The following is a 27,686-nucleotide window of genomic DNA, read 5'->3' as shown; positions in this document are numbered from 1 at the left end:
AGCGGAGCGCGGGGAGGAGGCGCGAGGGCGACAGTCGGGGCCGCCCGGGCCGCCCGCACCATGGCGCCCGCCGCCCTGTGGGCCCTGCTGGCCGCCGGACTGCAGCTCTGGGGCGCGGGCCGCGCCGTGCCCGGCCAGGTGGGTGCCTCGCGCCGCCCTCGCGCCCCGGCCGCGCTCCCCCTCCCCTCCCCGCCCCGGGGCACCCGGCCCCGCTCCCCCCACCCCTACCCACCCCGGCCACGCTCTCCCAGCCCCGACCTACCCCGAGGCGCCCCAGTCGCGCTCCCTCCACCCCTACTCACCCTGGGGCGCCCCAGCCCCGCTCCCCCCACCTCTACCCACCCCGGGGCGCCTGGCCCCGCTTCCTCCACCCCTACCCACCCCGGGGCACCCTGGCCCCGCTCCCTCCACCCCTACTCACCCTGGGGCGCCCCAGCCCCGCTCCCCCCACCTCTACCCACCGCGAGGCACCCTGGCCCCGATCCCTCCACCCCACCCGCCCCGGGGCACTCTGGCCCTGCGCCCTCCACCCCTACCCACCCCGGGGCACCCTGGCCCTGCTCCCTCCACCCCTACTCACCCTGGGGCGCCCCAGCCCCGCTCCCCCCACCTCTACCCACCCCGGGGCGCCTGGCCCCGCTTCCTCCACCCCTACCCACCCCGGGGCACCCTGGCCCCGCTCCCTCCACCCCTACTCACCCTGGGGCGCCCCGGCCCCGCTCCCCCCACCTCTACCCACTCCGGGGCACCCTGGCCCCGCTCCCTCCGCCCCTACCCACCCTGGGGCGCCCCAGCCCCGCTCCCCCCACCTCTACCCACCCCGGGGCGCCTGGCCCCGCTTCCTCCACCCCTACCCACCCCGGGGCACCCTGGCCCCGCTCCCTCCACCCCTACTCACCCTGGGGCGCCCCAGCCCCGCTCCCCCCACCTCTACCCACCGCGAGGCACCCTGGCCCCGATCCCTCCACCCCACCCGCCCCGGGGCACTCTGGCCCTGCGCCCTCCACCCCTACCCACCCCGGGGCACCCTGGCCCTGCTCCCTCCACCCCTACTCACCCTGGGGCGCCCCAGCCCCGCTCCCCCCACCTCTACCCACCCCGGGGCGCCTGGCCCCGCTTCCTCCACCCCTACCCACCCAGGGGCACCCTGGCCCTGCTCCCTCCACCCCTACCCACCCCGGGGCACCCTGGCCCCGCTCCCTCCACCCCTACCCACCCCAGGGCACCTCAGCCACGCTCCCTCCACCCCTACCCACCCCAGGGCACCCCGGCCCCGCTCCCCCCACCCCTACCCACCCCAGGGTGCCTACCCGCACTCCCTCCACCCCTACCCACCCCAGGGCACCCCGCAGGGGCTCAGGGCAACCAAGGTGCCGCCCCCACCGGCGAGACGACCATGGCTCGTGCACCCAGACCCCCGCCGGGCACCCCGCCCAAGGCCGCCGGGGCTCGAACCCGGGTCCCCAGGACAGCCCCGGGCTGCTCCCCACTAGAGCCAGCACCCCACCGGGCAGGTGGTTCCATACCAGGGTGCTGTCCCCACTGGGGCCGCGGGCACCCTCTTCAGACTTCCTCCTCCTCTGGGCTATGGTTTTCCTCTTTCTTAGAAATACCAGGGCTGCGCCCTGAAAGAACAGGGCCAGGTGTGCAGTAAGCGCCTAATAAGGGCACAGGAGGGCCGTGGGCTGTCTCCCGCACTCTTTGCACAGACCCCCCACCCCAGGACCAACTTGGGGTGTTCGGGGACCATTTCAGAGCCTGTGCTCTGTGGGCTCTGGGTGATGGGAAGGAGACAGTGTCTTCAGGGCCCCATGGGCTTAGTTCTGGGGACACAGGAGGTGAGGGGGGCCTTCTGGGCGTGTTATCAAAGGCATCCGGGGTCCCTCAGGGACTCCAGGAAGGTGGAGGAGGTGTTGGTCAGCGTTACCTGCACCCACCTCAGTAGCAAGGTGGAGCGTGCGAGGAGATTGCTCATCCTTTGCCTTCTGGGGCTGTCCCCGTAGCCTGGTGGGACAGAGTAGCCCCATTTCACAGAGAAGGCAAACAGAGGCTCAGAGAACTTGTATTTCATGGAAGGGCATGGGGGGCGCCCTTCCGTCAATCCCGCCTGGCCTGGTTGGGGAGGCGGTGTGCCCTCGCGCCTTCCGTGGTGCCCTTACGCTGATGGACGCGCCGTGTGCCGACCCAGGTGACCACCTTGGCCGGGCGGACGGGGGAGGCGGCACTGACTCGTGTGGTGAGGCGGAGTGATTCACTGGCTGTGACTGGAGACGGCTTTAGAGTCTGGTTCTTGAGGGCAGAGGATGGAGGCCGTGGGACCAGAACTGACTCCCCCGCAGTGGGTGCCAGGATGTGCCCTGGGGCGGCCCCAGAGGGTGTCCCAGCTCTGAGCGCAGGAGCGAGTCACAGGCCCGGGCCTGGAGAGGTGCCGTCCGTCCCCGGAACCCTGGGGTCCCGGAGGCTCCCGGGGAAGAGGAGCAGGCCCAAGTCCTGGGGGAGCGTGGGGGCCCTCCGGACCAGCTCTCGTCCCTGCCCGGGTGCTCCACGGCCTGGCGCCGCTCTCTGGCCCCACTGCCCCCCCGACCTTCCCTGTGGATCGCTCCTCCTGCGGGGGGACCTCCGTCCCTGCCCATCCCTGTCTCTGGCCTCCAGCGGCAGAGGCACAAATTGCCCCGAGCGTCCGAGGTCGGAGTGAGCCGCGATCTGGGTTCTCTCTGCCACCTCTCGCCCCCCATCCCCCGGGCGTGTCCCGTCCCCTGGCCCGCTCCCCGGGAAGCCTCCCCTCGGTCTCCCAGCTGGATCTTCTGCTCTTCGCTCCTCCTGAGGACAAACTCTCTTCTGCTTTTAATCCAGTCTGTCTGACCCACCTCAACAGATGGAAATTTCCTGGACTGCAGGGCCCATGGGGTCCTCCTCCCCCTCGGTAGTCCCACAGTAGCTCCTTTTTTTTTTTTGGACTAAGTGCCAGGCACTGTCCTCGGCCTTCGGAATCTCACTGAAGGCTTCCTTACGGCGCCTCCTCAAGGGGCAGGTGTGCAAACCGAGGCCCAGGGATGGGGTGACATTTCCCAGGACTGTAGAGCCGGGGGCGAGCGGGGGCTGCGGGGACCCGAGCACGGAGCTCCTGTCGCTCTGGCCTCCCTGTGTCTGTCTGCCCCTCCTGCCCCCCTGCCCCAGGTCCCGCATGCTCCCTGTGAACTCAGCAAGGTGGCTGTGAGGAGGGAGCCCCCAGGAGACCTGGCGGCAGGTGTGGCAGGCTGGCTTTGCCACCAGGGCTCTCGCCTCCTTTAAAATCCGTGTTTGCTGGCTGGCTTGGATGCGTCACTCCCTCCTCTCATTCGGGCATCGGGCAAGTGACCGGCAGGAAAGCTGGCAGGGTAGGCGAGCACTCGGTACCCTCCGGGGTGGGCGGCCCGGCCGTCGGGCTGTCTGCTCCTCGCTGGGGGACGGGGCCCACCTCCCGCCGCAGCTCCTGAGGCTGCAGGGCCACTGCGTGCCTCTTCATTACCCAGGGCCCGGGCCAGCTCGAGTCTAGGGGAGCGCCGGGGGCTCCCAGACTGGCCTGGGGATGGTGGTCTTTGGAGTGGAGGTGGCTGAGTGGTGTCCGTGCTGACCCGGAATGTTCGTTTGGCCTGCCCGACGTCCCGGAGGGGCACCTGCCAGCTGATGAGGCTGTGGCCTGGCAGTGGGGCACCCCAGCACAGGGCCGGGGCAGGCGGCCGGGTGCCCTGCCACGGTGCCACTCATTCATTCCCCCAACATGTGTGGACACCTTCTCCAGGCCACCCTGGTGCTGGGCTCTGGGGACCCCGAGATGCTCCAGCCCTGCAGGAGCCCCACTGCCAGGGGTTGTGGACCTGGGCACTGTCCCACCTGCCCTGGTGAGCTGGGCCCCGGCAGTGAGCCTCCGTCCGTTCTCCTGTCTGTGCACCTTGCTCTCCTTCAGAGCCGAGTGCGTGTGAAGGGCATTGCAGCAGATACGGCTGAGAACCTGCCCGCATTTTAGTGTCCGGTGACCCTCACCGCCGTCCTGGGGCCTGACCCAGGGGCTCCTGGAGCACTGTGTTTCTCCAGCGTGGGGCACCTTTTAGGGTCCTGACCATCCAGTGTTTCCTGGGGGCATAGCCAGGAAGGTTGTGCATTAGGTGGGGTGGGTGGGGGGAATTTTGATGCCAGCCATGGTGTGTGTGTGTGTGTGTTACATTTAGTGCTAGTTCTCAGTTTTATGCCATGCTGGCTGCTTTTCTGATCCTTGAGCATGCCACACAGACACCTACCTCAGGGCCTTAGCACTTGCCTCTGCCTTCATCTTGAATGCTCCTCCTACTGATGTCCTCTGGTTTCATTCACTCCACTTCCTTCTGCTGAAAGAAATGATTCTCAGAGAGCCCTTCTCTGACCATCCTGCCTAGGAGAGCTCCCCGCCAGGCGTCCTCCCTCCCCTGAACTGCTTTGTTTTGTTTTAAAATATGTTATTTATTTATTTATTTGACAGAGAGGTAGAGCCAGAGAGCGCACAAGTGGGGGGAGCGGCAGAGGGAGAGGGAGAAGCAGGGGCCCTGACGTGGGGCTCAATCCCAGGACCCCAGAATCGTGACCCGGGCTGAAGGCAGACAGCCAACCGACTGAGCCCCCCAGGCGCCTCTCTGCTCCGTGGTCTCATGCAACACCTGTCATCTGTCCTATTTCTTTCACTTCCGTTGCTCCTTCCTACTGGAACGTCAGCATCGTGAGGGCCGGGACCTGCCCTCGGCTCGCAGCCCAGAACGGGGTTCCTAGCACATGTGACACTGGGCCGCGTGGCTGTTGTGGGGCTGTCCTGAGTGTAGGATGTTTAGCAGCATCCCTGGCCTCCACCCACTCGACGCCACTAGTCACCCCCCTTTCGTTGTGGCAAAGATGTCACCCCCAGTGTAAACGTCCCATTGCCCTGGTCGGGAACCAGCGGCTTGGAACAGGGCCCGGCATGCAGTAGGTGCTCAAACGTGTTGAATACGTGGGCGACAGTATTCACTTGAGCTGCGGAACCGCCCCGTGTTCTGGGTGAGACAGAAGAGCGTGAGAAGCCAGGGGTGGCGGGGCTGCTTCCAGTCCGTCCCCCTCCGTCCGGGGTATTTCTCGGGGCTCCGCCTCGTGCTGCGCTCGGGTCTGTCTGGGCGCGGGTGCTCTCCCTAGAGTGCTCCTTCCTGTCCCCGACATCCCCACCCGAGCTCGTGACGGGGCCACCCACTGGCAGTGACTCAGGGCCCCTGTCCGCATGTGACTTGCCCAGAAGCAGGCAGGGAGGGAAGCTGGGGCTTGGGGAGGAGAGCGGGGTGCCACCAGGGGAACGGGAACCGGGTGGAGGTGCCGGCGCCCCGAGTTCCGGCCGCCCGGGCTGGCCATGGGGAAGCGGAGTTGATGACTTAGGGGAAGGGCCCAGGCCTCGGAGTCACAGGGCCCTCAGCTCGGTCCCTTCCCCCGCTGTCCAGGCTGCGTCCTCGCCTTGGGGACTCTGTGGTCATCGCGCTGGCTCCCGGTCGCTCGGAGGTGCTCCCCGGGCTCCCCCTGCTCCCCCAGCTCCCCGGCTCCCCAGCGGCCACTTGCGCGTTTGTGGCTTTGCAGGGCCTCACCTGACTCCGGGTTGGGGGGCGCTCTGGCTGAGGGGGGTCTCTCTGTCCCTGAGCCGTGGGGCCCCAAGGCCTGGTGGAGCCCCGAGAGCAGCCTCCCGTGTGCCTACCCTTGCCCAGCGGCCTTTCCTACCCCGGCCTCCACCCTGGGGCCACCCATACTGGCCGGTCGCCTGTGCTCGGGGCCTGAGCTTGCGGCCACGGCTGTGGGGTCAGTAAGGCCCACCCCCAGTCCTTGAGAATGGCAGGTGCTTTATGACATTTGAGGGTGAGCGAGGGGGCACATTCGGTGTGGCGCCGTGGACCCTGATGACCCACGGCCTCAGCCTTTCCGCCTGCGGGATGGGCCTTCCGGGCTGTCTCTAAAACCTCGTCTCTCGCCTCTGTGCTCCTGAACTTCTGTTTGCTCGTAACCCCGCGGAGGGAGAGCCCCGTGGAGGATCGTCTGAGGCCAGGCCGTCCGTTCTCCGGGCTCTGAGGGACTTCTGAGTCAGCGAGGCTCCAGCAAGGAGCCCTGGCCTGTCAGGAGAGCAGCGCTCCCAGCCGAGCGCGGTCCTGGGCTTGCGTGACGGCGCCCAGGTCCTTTGCTTCTCTGGGGCTCGGCATCCCAATCTGAAGCCTCCCGTCGCCCACCCCGTCGCCCACCCCGTTACCCACCCCGTTACCCACCCCGTGACCCACCCCCTTACCCACCCTGACATTCTCTTGGATGTCGGGCAAGTGCCGGCTCTGCACATGCTTGCCATAGGCCACGGCCGAGGGGTGAGGGGTTTGGAAGTTCCCCCAGGAAGGAGAGCCCAGCACCCCGCGCTGTTCCTGGCTTGGCCTCCCAGACTGCCTTCCTGCTGACCTCAATCCCCTTGGCTTTGCTGGAACCATCTCCCTGACCCAGGCGCCGTTAGCATCGAGGAATCCTGGCTGCCTGTCCACTCGCTTCCGAGATGCAGCAGCTCCAGGCAGAAGGGGATTCACGGGTCCCCTGCCTCCCTGCCCCTTAGTAAGGTGCGGAAGCCAGGCCCGTCGGGGCCCGAGACCGTGGGCACGTGTGCACCGTGGGTCTCCGCTGCAGGGCCGGCTGTCTGGGAACCCCCAGTTCAGGGAAGCCTGGTGGGGAGCGACGGCTTCCTCGAAGAAGTGCCTTGCCACCTGCATCGGGCACCTGCCCTCCGCGCTGGTTCGGGGCCCTGCCGGCCTCCTCCGCGGCCCAGGGCTGTGGGCATCGCCCCCCTCTGCTGCACTGTGGCAGGGCCCACCCCCCGGGCTCCACGGTCATTTTCCACCGTAGTGTGTTGTGAGGTCATGGGGTGGGGGTGGTGACATCACTGTGGTTTGGGGCTCTCGGGTGACGCACCTAGTAGGAGGAAGTGTCTGTTTACCGACCGACCGGGGTTCGGAAGACTAGGTTTCCTCCCGCCCCGAATGTGAGCGGTGCTGGGGGAGCCGGGTGGGGAGCAGCTGCCCAGGAGGCCCCAGGCTGCAGCTGTGGTTGGCCTCTGTGCCCTGCTTTCTCGATGAGGGGGACACCGTCCTGCCACCGCCTCGGGCCTCCACGTCCGGCTTTGCGGAGGTGGAGGGGTGGGGACAGGTGTGTCTCAGGTGTCACCCGTGAGGTTTATGATCCCCAGACGGTTGGCTCCACCTCCAGAACGAGAAGGCCCATCAGCCAGGTCTCCCGCGCCAGGGGATGACATGGGCACAGAGCGAGGCTGCAGACGCCCCTCCCGGGCCCCGGGTGGGCCTGCGTGGGGCAGACGGGCGTGTGGAGGGCCCTCTGACTTCAGGCCCCGCGGGCGGGTCTGTTTCTGGAGCGCTGGGTCCTCAAGAGGCCAGCAGACCTGGGAGCCGGGGCCCTGGTGGCCCAGCCGCCGACCAGAGACGCAGCAGAAATCCCCAGGGGCTTTTGTTTGTTTTCCTTTGCTGTCCAGACAGTGGCCCACCGAGTGTTTCCATCTGAGCTTGGCCCTGGGTGGGTACGGCTGCTGTGGCCGCGGGTTCAGGGAATCGAGTGGGCCTGGGGGGCGGGGGGCGTCTGGGGACAGGCGGGCCGTGCGCGGTCTCTTCTGGGCCGTCCGTGGGAGGCCTTCTCGGGGAGGTGCCAGAGGCTGCCGACGTGACCGCAGCCGGGGGCCGGGGCTCTGAGGCCTGGTCCTGGCTCAGCCTCCGGCTCTGAAGGGCTCGGCCCCTTTCTTTCTCCTCGCGACCCTCAGCCCCCGGACCTGGCCCACCCTGCCTTAGAGTCCTTTGGCCCCAGGTGCTGGTGGTGGCGCTGTGCCGTGCGGGGTGGGGGATCGTGGCTGTGGGCAGAGGGGGGCGCAGCCCTGGCCTCCGCGTGGCCCCACTCCCACGGCCCCACTGTGGACCTGACGGTGACTCCGGGGCGGGGCTGTTCCCAGCACCTCACCTGAGGTAGCAGGAGCCCCCTGCACCGCCGGCATCCTGGGCGCCCCCGTTTGGCCTTGCTCCTGCTGACCCACAGCCCCGCTCGCAGAGACTCCGTCCCGCTCGTTCCAGGAGCCTCTTGCCTGCTGCTGCGGCCTCCTGCCCCCTCCTGTCCCCCCCCCCGCCATCACCCCCATCTGGATGGACCCTTGGTCACTGCCCTCATCTTTTATTGTCACTTCCCTGCCTCTGCCCCTGATCCTGTCCTCTCTCAGGTCCTCGGCCTGCAATGACCACACGGGGATCCCTCTGAAAGCTGAGCCCTGAGGGTGGGCGGGGTGGGGATGAGTGGGTACAGGAGGGGGTGGGCGTGGAGGGAGGCAGGGCGGTGGCTAGACTGTAGCTGGGGGGGGGAGCCTGGCGAGGAGCAGTGACAGCACAGGGGGCTGGGGGCCGCGGGGGACCAGCTAACGCAAGCAGCGGGACACGTAGACTGTGCTAACGGTGGCAGCCCCGGCGATCTTGGGAGCGGCTACTAAATAGTCATCTTTTTTTTTTTTTAATGGTTTTATCTATTTAGTTGAGGAGGGAGGAGGGGCAGAGGCGGGCTGTGGGGCTGCATCACGGGCCCTGAGATCATGGCCTGAGCCAAAGGCAGCCGCTTAGCCGCCGAGCCCCCACCCCGGGCGCCCAGCGCTTTCCGTGTCCTATTTCCTGACGGCTCACCCCAGCCCCCGGAGCGGATACTGTCTGCGGATGAAGAGACTGACGTTTATTAAACAGACGAAGTCTCGAAGTCTCGTGCTGCTGGCTTGTAAGGGGGAGTCTGAATTCAACGTGCTGTCCGGGGTGGGGGCAGTGGGAGCCACTGCTGGTTAGAGAACCAGGGAGGGGCCAGAGCAGAGAGTGGCGGGGAGAGCGGCCTGGAGGGGCAGTGAAGCAGAGGGGGCCCCACGGGCTGCAGGGAGGGCTAGGGCCGTGGAACAGGCCGCGGGACAGAGGCCCTTGGGAGGCGGAGTTGAGTCTGTGTCCCACCCTGAAACGCAGGGTCCCTCTGCCCTCGGCCCTGTGACTGGCCCCAGCCAGAGCCAAGTGACTGGTCACCATCAGAGCCAACGCGGGGCCACAGGGAGGGCGTGGCCGGGGCTCAGAGACCCTGGCGGGGCTGGACCCGCTCATGTCAGGTGTGCCCGGTGTGCCGGGAGGTGGGCCCTGCACGGGGCAGGACCTCCGGGGGCGGGGGTGGGGCCAGGCCTTCTCCGGGCGCTCAGTCCTCACGGCCCCCGGGAGGGGGACCCGCAGGACCCCCATTTTATAGGAGGGGCAGCCGAGGCCCCGGTGTCGAGCCCTCTGCTCACTGAGGCAGAGCCAGGATCCCACCGCGGGCGATCGGAAACCTCCCCCGGGGATGCGATGGTGGTCGCCAGCCTGGAGGGCTCCCCAGCTGAGGACAGACCCCTCCCTCCTGGGAGCCCTCTCCTGCCCGCCTCCCGCTCCCCGTCCCATGCTGGTTCCAACTTGTTTTGACTCCTTAGAAATGAAAACCTTTGCTTCTGTTAAACAGTTCAGCATCTGTTAGGCGCCTGCTGTGTCCTGTGCAGGGGCCGGGCCGGGCCAAGCCAAGAGCAAGGACCTACCAGAAGCCCTGGGGGCACAGGGTGCTCACTGCCGGCCGCGCTCAGCCCTCCGGGGCCCTGTGTGGCCGGCCTGCGTCTGTCCGTCTGTCCGGTCCTACGGGTGACAGGCCCCAGGCTGCAGATTGGCCGGGCTGGGATTAGACCCTTAGACCCGGGGACCTTGAGCTCAGGCCTGAGGGCGGTGGAGCAGGTGGTTTTAAACCGAGCCACGCTTGGCTGGGGGCAGGTGGCTTCGGGTCCTTCTGGAAAGACCACGAGGAAGGAGGCTGTGGCTGGAGGAGACGCCGGGACTGGGGGGCAGGAGCCGAGGAGGAGATCGAGGAGGCCACTCAGGCAGGCCAGTGGGGGGAGGGGGGTGCAAAGGGGTGCCCCCCACCCCCAAGGAGCCAGCGACCACGCCCTGCCCGAGTCCAGCGCTGGCACTCGGCACAAGGCCCGGCCCCAAGAACCGGATACCAGCCTGGGCTTCCTGTCTGCCCCGGGCTCACTTCTGAAGCGACATCACAGGCAGGAGGCAGGGAGTGGGATGTGTCACCTCGGGGCCGCCGCCTGTGATGTGGTCTGCCTTTTCTGACGCAGATGCTGTTCCTCTCCATGACGGCAGATGAGCCTCTGCTGCGCGGGCCCAGCTCGGGCCTGCCTGACGTGGCCGCACCCCGCAGTCCCCGGGGCTCCCGCGAGCCCCCAAGGACGGGCCCCAGACGGCTCTGCAGCTTCCTCGGGCGCCGCGGGGCCAGGGGCTGCCATGCAAATGATGGGGTTTCTCTATTGCTTGAAGATGGTTTCCAGCTGTGTAGGGGTCTGGGGTCCGCAGGCGCCTCCGCCCTCCCACGGCTGCACCTCCGCCCCTGGGGCCCTGGAGGCCCCCCGGGACAGTCATGCGCCCGCCCGTGCCTTGTCACTCAGTGTTCCCAGGGGAGTCGTGTCCCTCTCGGGAGCAGGACAAGACAACAAGGCATGAAACCGTCCGAGGACACGGAGCAGACGTGGCCGTGACTAGCTGCTGTCTGCCCCTTGCTGGCTATCTGTTCTCGGACGTACTGTCGAACCTCCAGAAGCCTCTATTTCTGCATCCCTAAAATGGGGTAACATTGACGACTTATGTCGGTGCGGGGATAAACGAGGGGACGCACGAGGTGCCCAGTGCCGTGTGTATACAGCAGGTGTTTATCCTGGGGCCGCGCCCCTGCCCCCATCTTTCTGACTCTGTGAACAGGGTAGGTTCGAGGGGCACATGCTACTCCCCAAAGCCCGAAGCTTCTCCCTGGAGCCCCTTCCCTCCTCCTCCCCTCCCTGCCCTCTCCCTGCATGCAGGGGCGTTCCCCAGGGAGCCTGGGAGTGCAACCCCCTTCCCCACGATACTAGCATCTAAACTGGAAGGGGGGGGGTCTCCAGAAACTCAAAAAAGCCTTGACAAACCCCAAAGACATTGCACACGTGGTGGCAGGAAGAGCAGATTGCTCCGTCCCCCGTTGCAGAGCTTTCAGAGGACAGTGTCCTGCGGCAGCTGCGGCTTCTCCTTCCCCTGCTCGGCCTTCCTCTCTCTCACTGTCTATTTATAAATAGGAGAAGGGACTGAGGGCCACCACCTTGGGGTACATTCGGGGCCGGGGCCCCGCTCCAGGAGCGGGGAAGACTGGGAAGTCATCTGGTGCAGGGTTGCCCAATTGCCCAAGAGAGCGCTGACTCAGCCTCCAGAATCTGCCTTGCAGGGCTGCCCGGCTGATGGCCCTGGTGGCGCGGCCACCTTGCCTGGTGCTTCCTCCCCCGCCTCCCTGTGCCACCGCTGTGGTTTCTTCTCCTCCAGGGGGAGGGAGGGGAGGAGGCCAGGAGGGGAGGGGCTGCCGCGGGGACAGGCAGTCCCGCTGGCCCGAGCGAGGTCTGGCTCTCTGTTTGGCCCTGGCAGGTTCTGAGGCCCGCTGGCCGTCAGGAGCTCACAGCCGTACTACTGCCCCTTATTCCGGACACTGTCCTCTGGCCACTTAGTCGCCCTCCAGGCCCTGGCTTTTGGCCACCCAGCCAGGCTCTTTGTTTGGGGTCCTGTCGCCCCTGCAGATGTTCCCCTGGCTCTGGCCTGTGGGACCCTCCTCTCTGCCCCAGTTGGGCCTCCAGCCACTGTCACGGCAGCTGGCCTGCCACCGTCTCCTGACTTCAGTCCTCGAGGAGTAGGTCAGCGTGGGTGGCCCTCCAACTCCTAGGGTCACAGGTCAGCCTCCCCACACTTGGCCTCAAGGTGGGCAGGGACCCCCTCCTTTACAGGGCGGCATCCAGCACCGCGCTGGCCCCGCACAGCTTGCTGCCCAGTCTTGTCCTCGCCTTGTCCATTTTCAGCTGGAACCAAGCAGAAGGAGCGGTTCTAATACTCCGTCTGACACAAGGCTACCACTTGGGGCCTGTGCAGACCTGAGCGCTCCCCCGGGGGTCCCCGGACCCTGCCTGTGCTCCTCCAACAGCCCCGGGAGGAAGCAGGGCAGGGCCTTGTGTCACCATTTTACAGGTGACGGTGTTGAGGCTCAGAGAGGGGGACACCCACACGTCCCCCAGGACCAGCGCGCACCCAGACCCCCTCCCGGGATGCCGGGGGTCTGCACCTCGGGTCCCTCTGCTCCCAGAGGCCACTTGCACAGGTTGCCCTCACCCCGGGCAAGGAAGGAGGGGCAGGGGCTGGGGCCTCCCCCGGCCCCAGCCTGGCCTCACACCCCGGCCCCACCTCCCAGCTCATTCAGTCTTTCCGAGGCCTCTCGGGCCACCCACTCACCACCCTGTCCTCTGAGGTCTGGGAGGGGCCTGAGCCTTCTGACCAGAGCTGGAAGGGGCTTAGAGCACCCGCCAGGCGCAGGTACCGTTGCCAGGCCAGGAAACAGGCGCAGAGAGGGCGGGCCCTGCCCACCTGAGAGGGGTGCCTGAGGGGGACGGGGTGGGGGCACCTGTGGGTGGGCCTAGGGGGTTGAAATCCAGTCTTCCTGGGGCGGAGCACGCAGGCACCGTGATGCCAGGGAGGAAGCGCGGCTGGAGGCGAGGAGGCCGTTGAGGCACAGTTTCCATCTGTGACTCGGGGGTAATAACAGCCCTGAGCTCTCGGGTGGGTGCGGGCCAGAGGGGCGGGGCGAGGGGGCGGCTGGGGCGGCCTGGCCTCCACCCAGCATGGTCCCCACGTCCTGGCAGGCGGCAGGCGGCAGGGCAGGGGCGGGGTGTGCGCCGCTCGCCCCGGACTTCGTGCAGCAGCGTCACTGGGAGGCTGGTCCCCGCCCCTCTGGGCCCCGCCGCCGCCCCTGCCTGGGCCCCCGCGGTCTGCCTGCGCCTGGCACGCGGCTCCTGCTCCTGCTGGGCTGTGCCTTCGCCCCGCCGCCCGCCCCGCCCTGCCCCTGCCCGCCAGGGGGGAGCCCCGGCTCAGGTGGCAGGTGCCCCACGGGCTGCAGCTGCGGAAGACCCGCCTGTACCGAGGCTCCTGGGGGGGTCACCTGGGAAACAGGCCGGAGCTGAGGGCAGAGGCCGGGGCCTGTGGTGATGATGTGTGAGGCAGAAACGGAGCCCTACGGGCTCCCTGCTCAGGGCTCCCTGCTGAGCAGGGCGGCTCCCTCTCCCTCTGCCCCCCCTCATGCTTTCTCTCTCTCTCTGTCTGTCTTTATCTCTCAAATAAATAAATAAAATCTTAAAAGAAAAGAAAACAAAGGAAAGAGCCCGAGTTAGAGACCCTGTGTGCCCGGTGAGCCAGGGCCCCAGTGCCTGCTGGGCGCGGAGGTAGATGGACGGGGCGCGGCGCCGCAGTGACCCCGGGACGAGGGTGTCGCTCCGTCTGCATCTGCAGTCCTGAGGGGGAGACCAGAGGTTCCTCTGGCAGGACCAGGACGAGAGGCAGGACCCAACTCCACCCCAGCCTTCTTGGATGACCTCAGACAAATGGCATGACCTCCCTAAGCTGTGAGATGGGCGCTCGCCCGCCTGCCCTTGGGGTGGAGGGAGGGTTCCATAGCCCTGCACCCGGCCGGCACATAGTAGGTGCTTACTGAATACCCCGCGGTTGGTCTTCCTCCAAGGGCCAAAGCAGAGAACCCGGAAGAGTGATGGAGGCCACATGTTTGGGGGGGCCCTGGGGGTCCTGAGTCTGTGTCAGGGGAGAAGGGAAACTTGGGTGCCTGTTCTGGGGCCCTCGTTAGAGAAGGAGGCAGGGGAGGGGGCAGCAAGGAGTGCGGGTCCTGTTGTAGGCTCGGGCATGCCCCCTCCCCTCTGAGCAGCTGGGCTGTGGACCTTGCGGGGAGAACCGCCCCCCCCCACCCCGGATCTGGGCACACGGTTGCTCCTGGGAGGCAGCAGGTGCTCCTTCTGCAGGTTTCTCCTGTCCTGGGAGGAGGGAACCCGGGTTGAGCAGAGAGAAGGGAGCTGCTGGGGCTGGTGGGAGGCCTGAGGCCTGTGGAGGGGGGGGCCAGGCCGGGACGTGGCCCACCCGCCTGCCTGCCCAGGCCCACAGCAGCCACTAGCCTCTGGAATGGCCTAGAACTTGTGGGAGACCAAGGAGGTGGCTTTGCTGCTTTCCATCCCTATTTTGCACATCAGATGTGCCTCATACATTGTATGTTAGATGGGCCCTCCCAACCCCCTCCCCTCCCTCCCCCCTCCCCTCCTCTCCCTCCCCATCCCCTCCCCCTCCCCTCCTCTCCCTCCCCATCCCCTCCCCCCTCCTCTCCCTCCCCCATCCCCTCCCCCCTCCCCTCCTCTCCTCCCCCATCCCCTCCCCCCTCCCCTCCTCTCCTTCACCCATCCCCTCCTTCCCCCCTCCTTCCCCCTCCGCTCCCTCTCCCTCCCCTTCCTCCCCCCTCCCCTCCTCTCCCCCCCTCCTTCCCCCCTCCCCTCCCTCCCCTCCCTCCCTCATCTCCCTCCTATCTCACCCTCCCCTTGCTCCTCTTCTCTCCCCTCTCTAACCTCTCCCTCCCTCCCTCCTTTCCTCCTTCTATCCCTCTCTCCTTCCCTCCCTCCAACCTTTCCCTCTCCTCCTCTCCTTCCCCTCCTCTCCCTCCTCCCCTCCCCATCCCCTCCCTCCCTCCTCTCCCTCCTCCCCTCCCCATCCCCTCCCTCCCACCTCTCCCTCCTCCCTCCTTCTATCTCTCTCCCTCCCTCTTTCCTTCCCTCCAACCTCTCCCTCTCCTCTCCCTCCCCCCTCCCCTCCCCCTTCCCCTCCCTCCCTCCTCTCCCTCTCATTTACCCATCCCATCCACCCGCCCACCCCTCCCCTTCTCTCCCCATCACCACACTGGGTCACATCGCCTGCCAGTTAAATGAGTGATTAACAGTCATCAGTGATTTCCAGCTTTTTACCTGAAACCTTGTATGTTGAAAAATAGGGTTTGCTAAACTGCTGAGTAAATTGAGTACTATCCAATTTATTTCCTCATTTTAAAATGTCAGAGCTGCCGTGTGGGTGGGTGATCTGTGGGTCTGAGTCCCTGCGACAGCAGCGGAGGGATAGAGAAGCTTCCACTGGCCCGTGTCCCCAGAGCCGCTGCCACCTTGTGGGGGCCTGGAGGGAGGTGGAGGTGGGCGTGGGCGTGCCCGGCCCCAGGCCCCCCCAGGCCGCCCCAGGCCGCTGCGGGCTCCACAGGGCGGGGAGTGACCTTTCCTCCTGCTCCTCTGCTCTGCGAGGGGCTTTCTGTTCCTCATTGTTAAGCCGTGACGGGGCCGCGGTTGGCTTTGTTTCTCTTCTGTCCAAGAGGATCCACAGGCCTGGAGGTTGCTCAAGGGGGGGCTGACCCGGGCGCCAGCAGGAGGAAGTGTCGGGAAGGATGCTCAGTACAGAATCTACAGGAAGAGACCCTCGAGGGGAGGCCTCGGGCGGTGGGGGGCAGGGGGGCGGTGGGGGGCAGGGGGCGGGAACCCTTGGGGCGGGGAGCGCAGCCTTGGCCGCCACGGGCGGGCCCTTTCCCGGCAGGACTTTGGACCCTGACAGGAAATCCTCCCCCTCGGGCGGGGACAGGCCTGGGGCTGCGCAGGAGCTGCCCTGAGGGTCGGGCTTCTGGGGGTTCTCGGCCCCACGTGAGCGGTAGAAGGGGCCCCCCTGCGCTCGGGGCTGCCCCCCGCCCTTGGTACCAGGGAGCGGGTGACCGGGGCGCTGCAGAGGGTGGGACCTCTGTGCCCAGGGCCCCCAGCGCTTGCTGTCGGTGGGGGTGGGTGTCGGGTGTCGTGTGTGCCGCCAGGGGGGCTTCTTTGCTTGTTTTCTGTCCCTGGTTGACGCAGGGCTCCTGGGCCCCGGGTCTGGGGCACTGCGGGTGCCTCACCCCGACGGCGGCCCCCTGATGGCCCCGTCCCGTCCCCTCTTGTCCCGGTGCCCGCAGCCCACCGGGGGACTGTGAGGAGCGTGTGTGCGCGTGGACGTGTGTGCACACGTGCAGCCACAGGCACGGATGTCCCCTTTCTAGGCCCTGTGTCGGCAGCAGGGTGCCCGCCACCGTCGCCGCCACCTGTGCCTTACCGGCGTCACCGCGGGAACTTTGGTGCCGGGCCAGGCCGGAGGTGGGTCGGGGAGGCCGCTGCCGGGTGCCCCCCAGGAGGGGCGCCGCCCTGGAGCCCCCACACCCGCGGGGGGATCGCGACTTGCCCCCACCCCGCAGGCTCACAGGGCACCCATGCGGGGCGCAGCCAGTGTGCTGGGGCCCCAGGGGAGGTTGGGACCCGGGCTCCCAGGTCCTTCGGGGCGTCCGTGGGCTGGGGATGGGCTGTTGTTGGAGGAGGCCTTGGGGCAGAGGCCTGTGGGCCGGGAGGCCCAGCCCTGCGGGGGGCGGCCGGTACGAGGGGGCCGAGTGGGCTGCCGTAGGGCCCGTGGGCTAGAGCCCCTGCAGCGCTCGGACCCGCACCTGGCACCGCACACGTGCTCACACGGGGGACCCGTCATTGCTGTCACCGAGAGCAGTCGTCCGCTGGGCCCCAACCCTGTGCTGCGAGCCCTGCATTGGAGTCTGAGGGCCTAGAGATGCTGGGGCTGTGGTTTGCGTGCCTGCCTCGAGGATGTTTGCGGTGCGTGCATGCGTGTGCAGGCACATCCACGTGGATGTGTGCATACAAGCACGGGGGCCCGTGCGCCCACCTGCCCCACGTCAGAGTGAGCCCAGAGGGGGAGGAACCTGCCACAGCCTGGGGGAGTCAGGGAGGACTTCCTGGAGGGAGGAGGCAGCACTCAGTTGGAAGCACCCAGGGGCGATTCCCGGGGCAGAAGGGAATAGGAGGCATCCTGGGCGGAGGGCTGCTTTGTGCTGAGCACCGTGGTCCTCTGTGGCTGAAGCCACTGCCCTGTGGGCAGCGTGGGGGCCTCGTATCTGTCCCCTGGAGTGTTGGGAGCCGCCTCGGGCTCCGGCCAGGGGCTCAGCCGCCACTGAGGGAGGGAGAGGAGGCAGCAGAGGGTGGGGACCCTCCGCCTATCTTTCCCTCAGGGGGAGAAGCCCCCACGTCAGCGGAGCCCCAGCAGGGCCCCAGGGTGGCCGTCGGGTAGCCACGCTCATGGCTGTCCTGCCTTCCCTCTTCCAGGCCACGCAGCTCCCCTACGTTCCGGATCCGGAGCTGGGAAGCTCATGCCAGCAGAGCGAGTACTTCGACCAGAGGACCCAGATGTGCTGCAGCATGTGTCCGCCTGGTGAGGGCTGGGCCTGTGGGGGCCGGTGCCCCGCAGGGAGGGAGGGCGCGTGGCTAACTGAATTCCTTCTAGCTCACCGTTTGGCCCCGGGCTGCCTCTCGCTGCAGGGCCTTCGCCTATTCTGTTCCCTCTTCCTGGCACAACTCCCAGCTCCCTCCCTCCCCGGGTTGGCTCCTACTTTTCCTTTGGACCTCAGCTTAGATGTAGCCTCCTCCAGGAAGCCTGTCCCCCCTGCCTGGTCAGATCTGGCTCCTCCTCTGAGCTCCCACTGGCCCCCCGACCCCCCCGAGGGGAGCTCTTCCCCTACAGTCGTGGCCTCCTTTCCTCTGGCCTCCACTGTGGGCTCCTCCGGAACCAGGACCGTGAGCTCGTCCGCGGGATCCTGGGCCTGGCGCGATGCCTGGCACGCAGGGGTGCGGAGTGCATGTGTGGGCAAACCCGCGAGGGGGTGCCGAGGCCTAACCCGGCTGGGAGAGCAGAGTGGCTCACTCCTGGTGACCCAGGCACTCGTTCATTCATACGTCCACTCCCGTACTGTCCAGGAAGCATCCGCTCGGTGTCGGGCACTGGGCTACGTGCTGGCGGGACACAGAGAGCAGGGCACACGAAATCCTCACCCTCGTGGGCTGCGTATCTGACAGGCACAGACGAGCCAGCGGAGGAAATGCATGTGTGCTCCTGTCAGAGAGACAACAAGGCAGGGGGATGCCGAGGGAGACAGAGTGGGACACGCTGTTTTATAGGCGGTGGTCAGGGAGGGCCTTTCTGAAGAGGCGACACTTGGGCAGAGACATGCAGGACGTGAGGGACTGGGTTATCCAAATATCCCGTCAGGCTGGAGAAACAGCACGTGCAAAGGCCCTGAGGTGGGGAGCCTGTCTGAACTTGAGGAACGGTGAGGCCAGTGTGTTGCCCAGAGAGAATAAGTTAGCAGGGGCCGTGGTAAGAGTTTAGGTTTTGTTCTACAGAAGCCATTGGAGGGCCTTGGGGCCGTTAGCCTGAGGCGCGGGTGGGCACACAGGTACCTGTCATCTCCCCCGTTTTAGGAGACCTCACAAGTGACGCTTTTTCTGTTAACTGGCAGGGGCTCTGTAAGAAGTCAGTGGATTAGCAGAGCAGTGCATATGGCAGGATGGGCTCAGGGTTGGCTCCGGTGCCGTCCCGTCTCCTGGCTTGCCTTGGCTGCACGCACGCAGGAGTCCCGCGTCCTCGTCCTTGACAGGAAACCAGGGGCTGCATTCCCACTGCTGTTGTCCTGCTGGTTCGCACCCACAGACGGAGAATTTTAGCCAACCATAAACCAGAGAGGAGCCAGCCAACCAGTTCTCACTCAAGTGTGATTGACTAGCAGCAGGCGGTTCCAATGATGGAATCCCAGGCATCTGGGAAGAGCAGAGGAAAAGGGCCTTTTATGAGCCTCAGGGCTTTGGAGGTGAAGCGACAGCTGGGGCCTGCAAGATGTGAGAGCCTGGTGAGGGGCGGGAGCCCTTCCCAGGAGGCCTCGGCCCGGCGTCAGCAGACTGGAGGGGGGCACTGACCGCGGCCCTTGCGGCCCTTGCTTTCCCAGGCTCCCACGCACTGCTCTTCTGCACCAAGACCTCGAACACCGTGTGTGCCCGCTGCGAGAACAGCACGTACACCCAGCTCTGGAACTGGGTTCCCGAGTGCTTGAGCTGCGGCTCCCGCTGCGGCGCCGGTGAGCGGGCTCGGGGGGGCGGGCTGGGTCCCCGGGGCGTTTCCACGCGCCAGAGCCCGAGGCCTGCGGGAACAGCCCTTCCCTGTGTGTGTGTGGGGGGGAGGCGCAGGGGGAACCCTGCCGGAGAGCGAGCCCGCAGTCTTGGGGGGGCCCTGGGCAGTGACCCTGGCTGCCCCTGCCTCTTGTAGACCAAGTGGAGACTCAGGCCTGCACGCGGGAGCAGAACCGCATCTGCAGCTGCAAGTCGGGCTGGTACTGCACGCTGAGGAGGCAGGGAGGGTGCCGGCTGTGCGCACCCCTGCGCAGGTGCCGCCCGGGCTTCGGCGTAGCCAAACCAGGTACGGGGCCGGCGGGGCCTCGGGGACCCCGGGGGCCTCTCCTTTGGGGGCGTCGAGCCGTCCCCCCAGCCAGGTGCCTGCTGCCCACCAGCTGCCCTCCCCGCCCCTCCCATGCCCACACACCGGGTTAGGCGCCCCCTGCCTGGGTGCTCAGCCTCGGGACCCGGAGAGGGACCATGTAAAGCCCGAAGCTCCCGGAAGATCCACTGGTGCCCCAGAAGTTGAACCCACATGATCCTGGAGACCAGGAGCTCCCTAGAATTGGTTAAACAGCAGAGCGCCCAGCTGTGTGTGCGTGTGTCAGACGCACACGTGTGTGTTCTAAGGGGCAGAGGTGCAGACCGAGATCCCCAGGCCCCTCACACGTCTCTTAGGGCTCCCGGGCCAGGCCCGCTTGTTCCACTGAGTTAGTGACAGGTTCCACGTTTTCCCTGAAGGAACTGCAACGTCAGACGTGGTGTGCGCTCCGTGTGCCCCAGGGACGTTCTCCAACACGACGTCATCCACAGATACCTGCCGGCCCCACCGGATGTGAGTGGCCCGGTGGTCTGGTTCTGGAGGAGCAGGGAGGGCGGCCCCCGGGCGGCCGTGCCCCGGGACCTGAAATCCCCCATCCGCTGGCTCCGGTTGAGGCGTCGGGCAGCCTTGTCCACCGCCAGGATGGCTCTGTCCTGCGCTGCGGGTGCGCGGGTCCCAGCGCAGCCGGCAGGGGTCTAGCGGCCTCGCCCTGCAGGCCAGCGTGGGCGGGCGCAGCACGGGGGCAGGCCAGAGGGTGGGGGGCACGGATACTGCTGGGAGTCCCCGGCTGCCCTGAGTGAGCCCGGCCACGCGAGCCCTCCTGGCCTGTGTTGCCCGCAGCTGTAGCTCGGTGGCCGTCCCTGGCAACGCCAGCGTGGATGCCGTGTGCTCACCTGCGCCCCCCACCGTGAGAACGGCCCCGCGCCCCGCCTCCACGCGGCAGCCAGGGTCCACGCAGCCCCGGCCCGCGGAGCCAACGCCAGGACCCAGCACGCCTCCTCGGACCTCCGTTCTGTTCCCGGCGGTCCCCAGCCCCCCGGCCGAAGGGCTCAGCACAGGCGACATCTCGCTTCCGATCGGTAAGCCTCGGAGGGCTCGGTCAGCCTCCCGCCTCCCTCCCTTCTGTCTCAGGGTCCCCCCCCCCCGCCAGAGCCCGCTGCGTCTGTCCTGGACGCAGGTGGTGGTGAGACGTGGCCTCTGCTGAGACCCGAGACCCGGGGCTGTCACTGCTGAGAACCGCGGGTAGGGGGGTGCGTCAGCGTTTTCTCCGCCAGGGCAGAGGGGCTCCCAGGTGGTCTCAGTAATGGGGATGGGGCTGGGCCACCTCATGGGCTTCCCTCTGGGGTGAAGACTACGTGGGCTGCAGAGCTCAAACTGGTGACCCCGGGGACGAACGTGGCCGACACACACGTTTAGTTTGGTGCCTGGTTGGGCTGGTTTGTCGTGTAATTAAATTGGAGAGCCTCCGACTGGGCTTGCCCCTCCCGTGACCCCCGGACACCCCTGCTCACTGACTCAGCTGCCCAGCCCCTGGTGCCGGCCTTCGCTGTCTGCAGCTGTCTTGAGCTTCTCTTTTTCCTTGTAGGACTGATTGTAGGTGTGACGACCTTGGGTCTGCTGCTAATAGGGCTGGTGAACTGCGTCATCGTGACCCAGAAGAAGAGTAAGCTTTCATTCCCTCCTCTTTGATGGTTTCATCCATTTGTTCTGGAGGCTCTTCTGGGTCCTCTTGTGAGCCCAGCACTGGGCACAGCCCTGGGGGTCAGATGGAGCTGGAAACGGCAGGCTCTGGTCCGCGGAGCTCGGAGCCTGGGGCAGAAGGCACTGCCGCTAACTCACCTGCTAAGAGACACGATGCCATCAGAGCAGTCCCAGGGGGTGGCAGTCTGGGGTTCTTTTTTATTTGTTTTAAGATTTTATTTATTTATGAGAGACCCAGAGAGAGAGGCAGAGACACAGGCAGAGGGAGGAGCAGGCTCCATGCAGGGAGCCCGATGCGGGACTCGATCCCGGGACCCCGGGGTCACGCCCTGAGCAGAAGGCAGATGCTGCACCCGAGCCACCCGGGGGCCCCGGCAGTCTGGGAGTCTTGTCTGGAAATCCTGGGGATCTTCCTGGGCTTCTGGGGCAGGAGGCATGTGAGCCGCAGCGGATTTCCACGGGTAGATGTGTACAGGACAGGAAGGGCACCCGAGGGTGAGGGCACAGCGGGAACGAAGAGCGGGCGCTAGAGAAGTGGTTGGTGCCGCGGAGGGGCGCGGGCCGGGGCCCCCGTGTACCTCGTCCGGGGGTGATCACCGCCCCAGGGCTGGGCCTTCTCTGAACGGCTGTGCCTGGGCCCTGTGCTCCCCCTCCTTACGGCCTGTGTGGCCCGAGGAAGCCACTGTCCCTGATGTGACCCCCTCTCTCTTCTCCGCAGAGAAGCCCTTCTGCCTCCAGGGAGAAGCCAAGGTGGTGAGTGCTCCTCTGCCCTCCCCTTGCTCCTCCCCTTGCTCCTCCCCGATCCCCTGCTCCCCTTCCTGCTGGGCTGGCTTGCCGTCTGGGGGAGCAGTGGATTCTGGAGGTCCGTGTGTCCTGTGTCCGTGTTGGCCCTGTGGGCGGAGGGAAGGCCAGCCAGCCCGTGCTCGTCCTCAGGGTCAGGCGGCCGTGCAGGGCCACGTCAGAGAGCGGGGCACCCCCATGCTGCCCCCCCACCCCCCTCCCCGGGTCCAGGGGGCTGGGAGGGGTTGGCCTGGGGTTGAGAGGGAGGCTGGGGGTCTGGGCCCTGCGTCCTGCCCTCACTTCCACCAAAGCTGCTCGCCTTTGATCTTTCTACGAAGTAGGGTCTGTGGGGGCTTCTGCTGGAGCCGAACCTGGGCCGTGGGCTCCTGGTCGGGGAGGCACGCCGTCGCAAGCCACCTAAAGCGGAGGGGCCTTATTTTTCTCACACTGTGGAGGGTCGGGGGGTTGCCAGCTGCGGGGACCGGTAGCCACATCCCTGCGGGAGACTGCGGCCCCCAGCTCTGCCCCCTGCGGCAACACGTGTCCTCTTGCGTGGGGCCTCACCCGTGAAGTCGTGGTCCCCCCTTTGTACGTGAGCGCCGGGTTTGCGGTGGGCGGAGGGGGCAGTGCCCGCCAGCCACCAGGCCTTTTACCAGGACGTCAGACGGTGTCCCTGGAGCCCTGGCGGCCTTCTTCGTCTCTCTGGCTGGAGCAGCGTCGCAGGCCCGGGCGCTTTCCCAGCCTGAAGGGGGGGGGGAGTGGGCGCTGGACGGGCTGTAACCCCGACGGGGCAGGTGGGGCACAGTGTTTACCCAGCGTAGGGACGAGGACAGAGTCCCAGCACCTCCCCCCCCCAGCTTTCTCCCCGTCTTGTCGCGTCGGGGACTCCCTGCACGGGCCCCTCAGCTGTACTGCAGGCCTCTCCCCGCGGGACACCAGCCGCGTCCTTTCTCGGGAGCGACGGGCCAACAGCGTCTCCAGATGCTGCTGAGTGTCCCCTGCAGGACACGCGCCCTGATCCAGGACGGAGCACTAGGGATGCGGCCGAGCCCCCGGGGGCCTAGTAGCAGGGCTCCCACGGGAGCCGGGAAGTCCCGTCCTCCTCTGGGCCTCGCCTGCCTTCTGCGCAGAGTCCTGCACTGCCCCTAGGGCTCTGGCGGACGGGGCCACGGTCACACCCCGCCCCCCCCCCACCCCCCGCGGCTCGCACACCCAGGGCAGCCAGATGCTGATCCCAGAAACCACACAGAACCCCGCGTCTGGGGAGCAGGGCATGGAGGGAACAGGCAGCGGCGGGCTGAAGCGCCGCGTGAACCACGGCCACTGCCCGCTGATGTCACAAGTGCTGCTGGGGTGCCCAGGGGAGGAGGGGAGCTGGCCCCGCTCACCCGCTCCCCCTTGTCTCCCGCCTCTCCAGCCTCACCTGCCTGCCGATAAGGCCCACGGCGGCCCCGGCCCCGAGCAGCAGCACCTGCTGACCACGGCGCCCAGCTCCAGCAGCAGCTCCCTGGAGAGCGCAGCCAGCTCCGCGGACGGGAGGGCGCCCCCCAGGGCCCAGCCGCCGGCGCCAGGCACCAGGAAGGCCCATGGGTCTGGGGAGGCGCAGGCCAGCTCCAGCAGCTCAGGTGAGAGGTGGGAGCCCACCTGGCTCCATCCCCCACTCTGTGCGCCTCCTGGGCCTTGTAGACAATCCCAGCTCGTCCTTGGAGTCCCCGATATCCAGGAAGGGGTTTTCCCGTGTGTTATGGCGTATAAGTGTTACGTGTCCTAACATCACAGCATCATGATGCATTCTATGTTTATTATATAGCATCTGAATTATCTATTAAATACTACTATATAGTGTTATCTTAAAACCTATTGCATTTGACAGATGTAGATCCTGAGGCCCAGGGAGGCTCAGGAGCTCGTCCCAGGACACACAGCTAGTCAGAGGCAGGAGATCCCCCTGGGCTCTCAGGATCCAGAGCCCTGGGGTGGAAAGCTGCGTGAATAGTGGTGTCTCCAGGGCTCCACTCGCTGTGGCCCGTCGCCCAGTCCCTATGGGCCTGAGGCATCAGGGCTGTGGGGACCTCATGGGTTCTGGAGAAGCCCAGGCCCCATTTACACAATGTATTTTGCTCTGGACCTGGTCTGTGACGGGGTCACCCGTGGGGAGAAGCCTCAGTGCCCCCGTTGGAGGGAGGTCCTGCCCCCTCCCCGAAAGCCTGGGGCTCCCTTGGGTGTATTTTGCAGGGGCAGGTGAAGTCCACGGGCCTGCGTGTCCGTCTCCCACTGCTGGTGGGAGGTCAGGGGACGGCAGGGGTCGGGTCCTCCCAGGACGCCTCCCTGGCCGCTCTGGTGCCTTGGGAATCTGAACGGGCTCCTTAACCCTGCTGAGCCTCCGCTTCCTCGGCTGCGGATGAGCAGGGCATCTGGCTGGCGGGGCTGCGGCCTCTGCCTCCCTGCCGCCTGGTTCTGGGTCTGCGCCCTCCCCGGCTGCCTCACACACTGAGGTGCCCACCCCGGGGGCGCCGGCCCCTCCCGCCCTCATCACTGGGATGCCTTGCTGGTGCCCCCACCCCAGCCTGAGAGCTCCCCATGGAACGGGTGGCCCGTGGTCCTAAACCTTCACTGGATGAGCACCTGAGACTCCAAAGAGAAACTCCTGGCCTTTGAGTCTTGGAATCATCTTTCTGATTTCCTAGCGACAGGTCTTCCATAGTCCTCCTGGTGTGGCCTCCGCTGTGGCCTGGAGGTGGACCCCGACCATGTCTCCCGCCCCTCCTACCCTCTGCCCCTGCTCTCTGTCCCCCCAGCTCTCGGGTGTCACCTCTGCTCTCCCCTCCTCCCGCCCCCACATCTCTCGCTACCATGGGAACGTGCGGTGGTGCCCACGTGTCGTCCCCCATCCGCCCCTGCAGCGTCTCAGTCACCGTGTGCAAAGGCCGTGGTGACCGAGTGACATTTGGATGCTGTGGTGGCTCAGGGTGGAAATTTCCTTCTGCCCCCTTAGTGCAGCCGTCCCTCCCCTGGCCTGTCTGGGGCTGTTCCGAGCAGAGCCACTCCCCGCTCCCTCCTGCTTTCAGGCTCCCAGGAGCTGGAGACAGACACCCAGGCCACCCCGGGTGCCCCTGACAGCAGGCGTGGCTGGGTGCTTGGCCGGGCCCCGCAGTAAGAGCAGGAGCAGCTCTCCTCGTAGGGGGGCGTGGTGCATGCAGCCCCTTACACCCAGCATCCAGCCCCCCCAGCTGGTGGGGACACTCAAGGTCAATGTTTCAGCTCCACGAGGGAGCGATTTCCAAACCCTTTGGTGTTGACTTTACTGCAAGTGGACAAGGAGCCGGTGACAGAGGGGTCTCGCCTTTTCCTGGTTGGTGTGGCCAGGACTGCTGAGGCTGCCTGCGGTCCCGAAGGGGACTCCTCATAGTCCTTGTCCGCTGCGTGACCCGGGTCTGTAACGCCCGCTTACGGTCCGGCTCCCTTCTCTGACTCTAGTGGGGAGTAGGTTTTGTTCTTGGGCCCCTTCACCTGCTTTACGTAATGGGCTCCTCCCACCTGTGGGATGAGTTGCTGGGAAGTGACTTGCCCGAGGTCACACAGCAGAGCTGGGCACCGTGGCCTCTCGGCTCTTGGCCTGGCGCTCCGGACCCTTTTGTCTTAAACCTGTCTCCTGGGCAGCGGACAGGCCTCGGAGACCTCCTGCGCCCCAAGACCCCCCACTGACCACCCTCTCCTGTCTTATGTTCGGCAGAGCCTTCGTGCGGTGGCCACGGGACCCAGGTCAACGTCACGTGCATCGTGAACGTGTGCAGCAGCAGCGGCTCCGACCACGGCCCTCAGTGCTCCTCCCAGGCCAGCCACACGACGGGGGACGTGGATGCCGGCCCCTCCAGCTCCCCAGATGACCAGCAGGTCCCCTTCTCCCAGGAGGAGTGCCCGTTTCAGTTCCAGCCAGGGGCTCTAGAGACTCTGCTGGAGAACCCAGAGGATAAGCCCCTGCCCCTTGGTGTGCCTGACGCTGGCATGAAGTCCAGTTAGCCAGACTGGCATGAGCTGTGTCACAGCCCAGGTGGGCTGTTCCTGGGCCTTCTAGGCCCCCACCCCCCAGGACTCTGGCTCTTTCTGGGCCAAATTCCTTTAGTGGCCCCACAGCCTCAGCCTTCCTCTCATCTGCTGGCAGAAGGGTGAGGCAGGGAGAATTGTGGGAAAGCGCTCCTGGCGTGGTGTGCGTCCCTCCGGGAGGCTAGCTGGACGTGGGCATGCCGGCCCGCCTGGAGCCAGCCCTTGCCACTCTGAGTGCCGCCCCCCCGCCCCAGCTGGTCCTGCGAGTTCAGCTTCTAGAGCCCTTATTTTTGTAATTTTTTACTTTTAAAAAAAATCCCTGGGCTCTGTGCAGCCCTGGCTTCCTGGGAGGCCCCGCATCCTGCCTTCCATGGAGAAGGGGCAGTGCTTTAGCCTGATGCTGAGACTATAGGACGGTCCCAGCATGGCGGGGGCGGGGGGTGTCCTTGATCAGATGGTTCCGTGCAGGGAGGGGACGGGGACCCCGGGTGCAGCTTGCAGCACCCCCGGATCCGTGCCTGCCAGCTTTACCTCCTGCACGCGGCGGGAATCAGACACTCAGAGGGCCCAGCCAAGCAGCCCCCGCGAGTGCTCCGGTTGGGGCAAGACGGCCAACCTCCAACCAGAAATCTTCCGATTTTAACACCCGGCAATTAAAAAAAGAAGAAGAAAAAGAAAAGCACCATGCAGGCGGAGGAGCCAGCAAAATGACCAGGCGGAAGTCGGAGCTCGCTGGTCTCTGCTTTGACCGTCACGGATTCACCTGCGGCTCCAGCCCCGCCTCCCGCCTCCGCCTCCGCCTCCCGCCTCCCTCGGTGCCGGCTTCCCCGAGGAAATTTCAGGAACCGGAGATGACTGAGGCCCACAGTCTCCCTCCTCCTACCTCAGCCCCCGCCTCCGAGGAGGCTCCTCTTGGCCTCAGCACCCCCACCTTGCTGGTCCTGGAGCCCCAGGGAGCCTGCGGGGCCGCCGGGGTGCTCTGCCTGCCGGGGTCTCCTGGGGACGCGGGACGCCGAGAGCCAGTCTTGTGTCCGTGTGTCTGTCGTGTGCTGTTGGTCTGTGGAGCCGTGTTGTTGGGTCGTCCGGCCGGCCCGAAGCAGCTGAAACCGGCAGTTCTGTCCCAGGATTCTTTCCTGTTAACGGGTCAGGCCCCTTCCCCCAGACACGCACCCGGAGTCCTTCAGAGCACGGATGGACAGACGGACGCGTGCGGCCTTGACCGAATTCTGGAAGGAACGGGGTGGGGTGGGGGGCTCCTGGACAAGCCAGCCGGGTCCCGGGTACTTGGATCCCTTGTTGAAAATTCCACTGGACTCGGGGCTGGACTTGGATCTGAGCTCTGGACGGTAGGCGAGTCCAGCCAGTGCCATGAGGAGAAAGAGCTTCCCAGAAACCAGGATTCCCTTGGAGTCCGACGTCCGGCTGCCCGGCCGCTCCTGCCCCTGCCCTGCCCCTGCCCTGCCTCTGCCCCTGCCCCTGCCCTGCCCCTGCCCTGCCCCTGCCCCCGGCCTCGAGGCGGTGGAGCGTGTCTGCCCCCTGGTGGGCCGCCCCGGGACGACCTCAGGCCCCGCTGCTCTCCCAGGGCAGCTCTGACCCCGAAGGAGACCCTCCCTGGGGGGCCGCGGCTCCCAGGCTTGTTGATCCCCGAGTTTGTACTGTATACTGGGCAGCACTCCTGCTTCTAAGTAAACCTTGTTTTGTACATCGACTCCTGGCTCTGGCTGTGCGTCTGAGCTGGGGCCTGTCCGTGGTCCGTGGTGCCACCGATGCGTAGGGGGCGGTGGAGTGGTGGCCGCTGGGCCTGGGACCCTCACGCTGCGCTTGCTGAGAGCCCGGCCCTCCGCCCTCCGTCACGCCCAGCACCTC

General features: G+C 66.5%; 1 protein-coding gene across 3 annotated transcripts; it reads left to right on the top strand.

Annotated features, from left to right (window-relative positions):
• TNFRSF1B (TNF receptor superfamily member 1B) lies at nucleotides 1–27,528 on the top strand. 3 transcript variants are annotated; one of them, XM_077899585.1, is made up of 10 exons: nucleotides 1–138; nucleotides 17,138–17,243; nucleotides 18,811–18,939; nucleotides 19,128–19,277; nucleotides 19,715–19,808; nucleotides 20,136–20,374; nucleotides 20,881–20,958; nucleotides 21,715–21,749; nucleotides 23,194–23,401; nucleotides 25,510–27,528. In XM_077899585.1, the coding sequence occupies exons 1-10, from the start codon at nucleotides 61–63 to the stop codon at nucleotides 25,794–25,796; spliced, it is 1,404 nt and encodes a 467-aa protein (XP_077755711.1). In that variant the 5' UTR covers nucleotides 1–60; the 3' UTR covers nucleotides 25,797–27,528. The 3 variants fall into 3 exon arrangements, with proteins under 3 accessions (XP_077755711.1, XP_077755713.1, XP_077755712.1); XM_077899587.1 differs by lacking the exon at nucleotides 1–138 and adding an exon at nucleotides 16,114–16,129; XM_077899586.1 differs by lacking the exon at nucleotides 1–138 and adding an exon at nucleotides 16,399–16,630.
• Nucleotides 27,529–27,686: the final 158 nt, after the last annotated feature.

This window comes from Canis aureus, chromosome 5 (assembly GCF_053574225.1).
Source record: "Canis aureus isolate CA01 chromosome 5, VMU_Caureus_v.1.0, whole genome shotgun sequence".
Lineage (NCBI taxonomy): Eukaryota > Metazoa > Chordata > Mammalia > Carnivora > Canidae > Canis > Canis aureus.
This window is presented reverse-complemented; position numbering and strand designations above follow the sequence as displayed.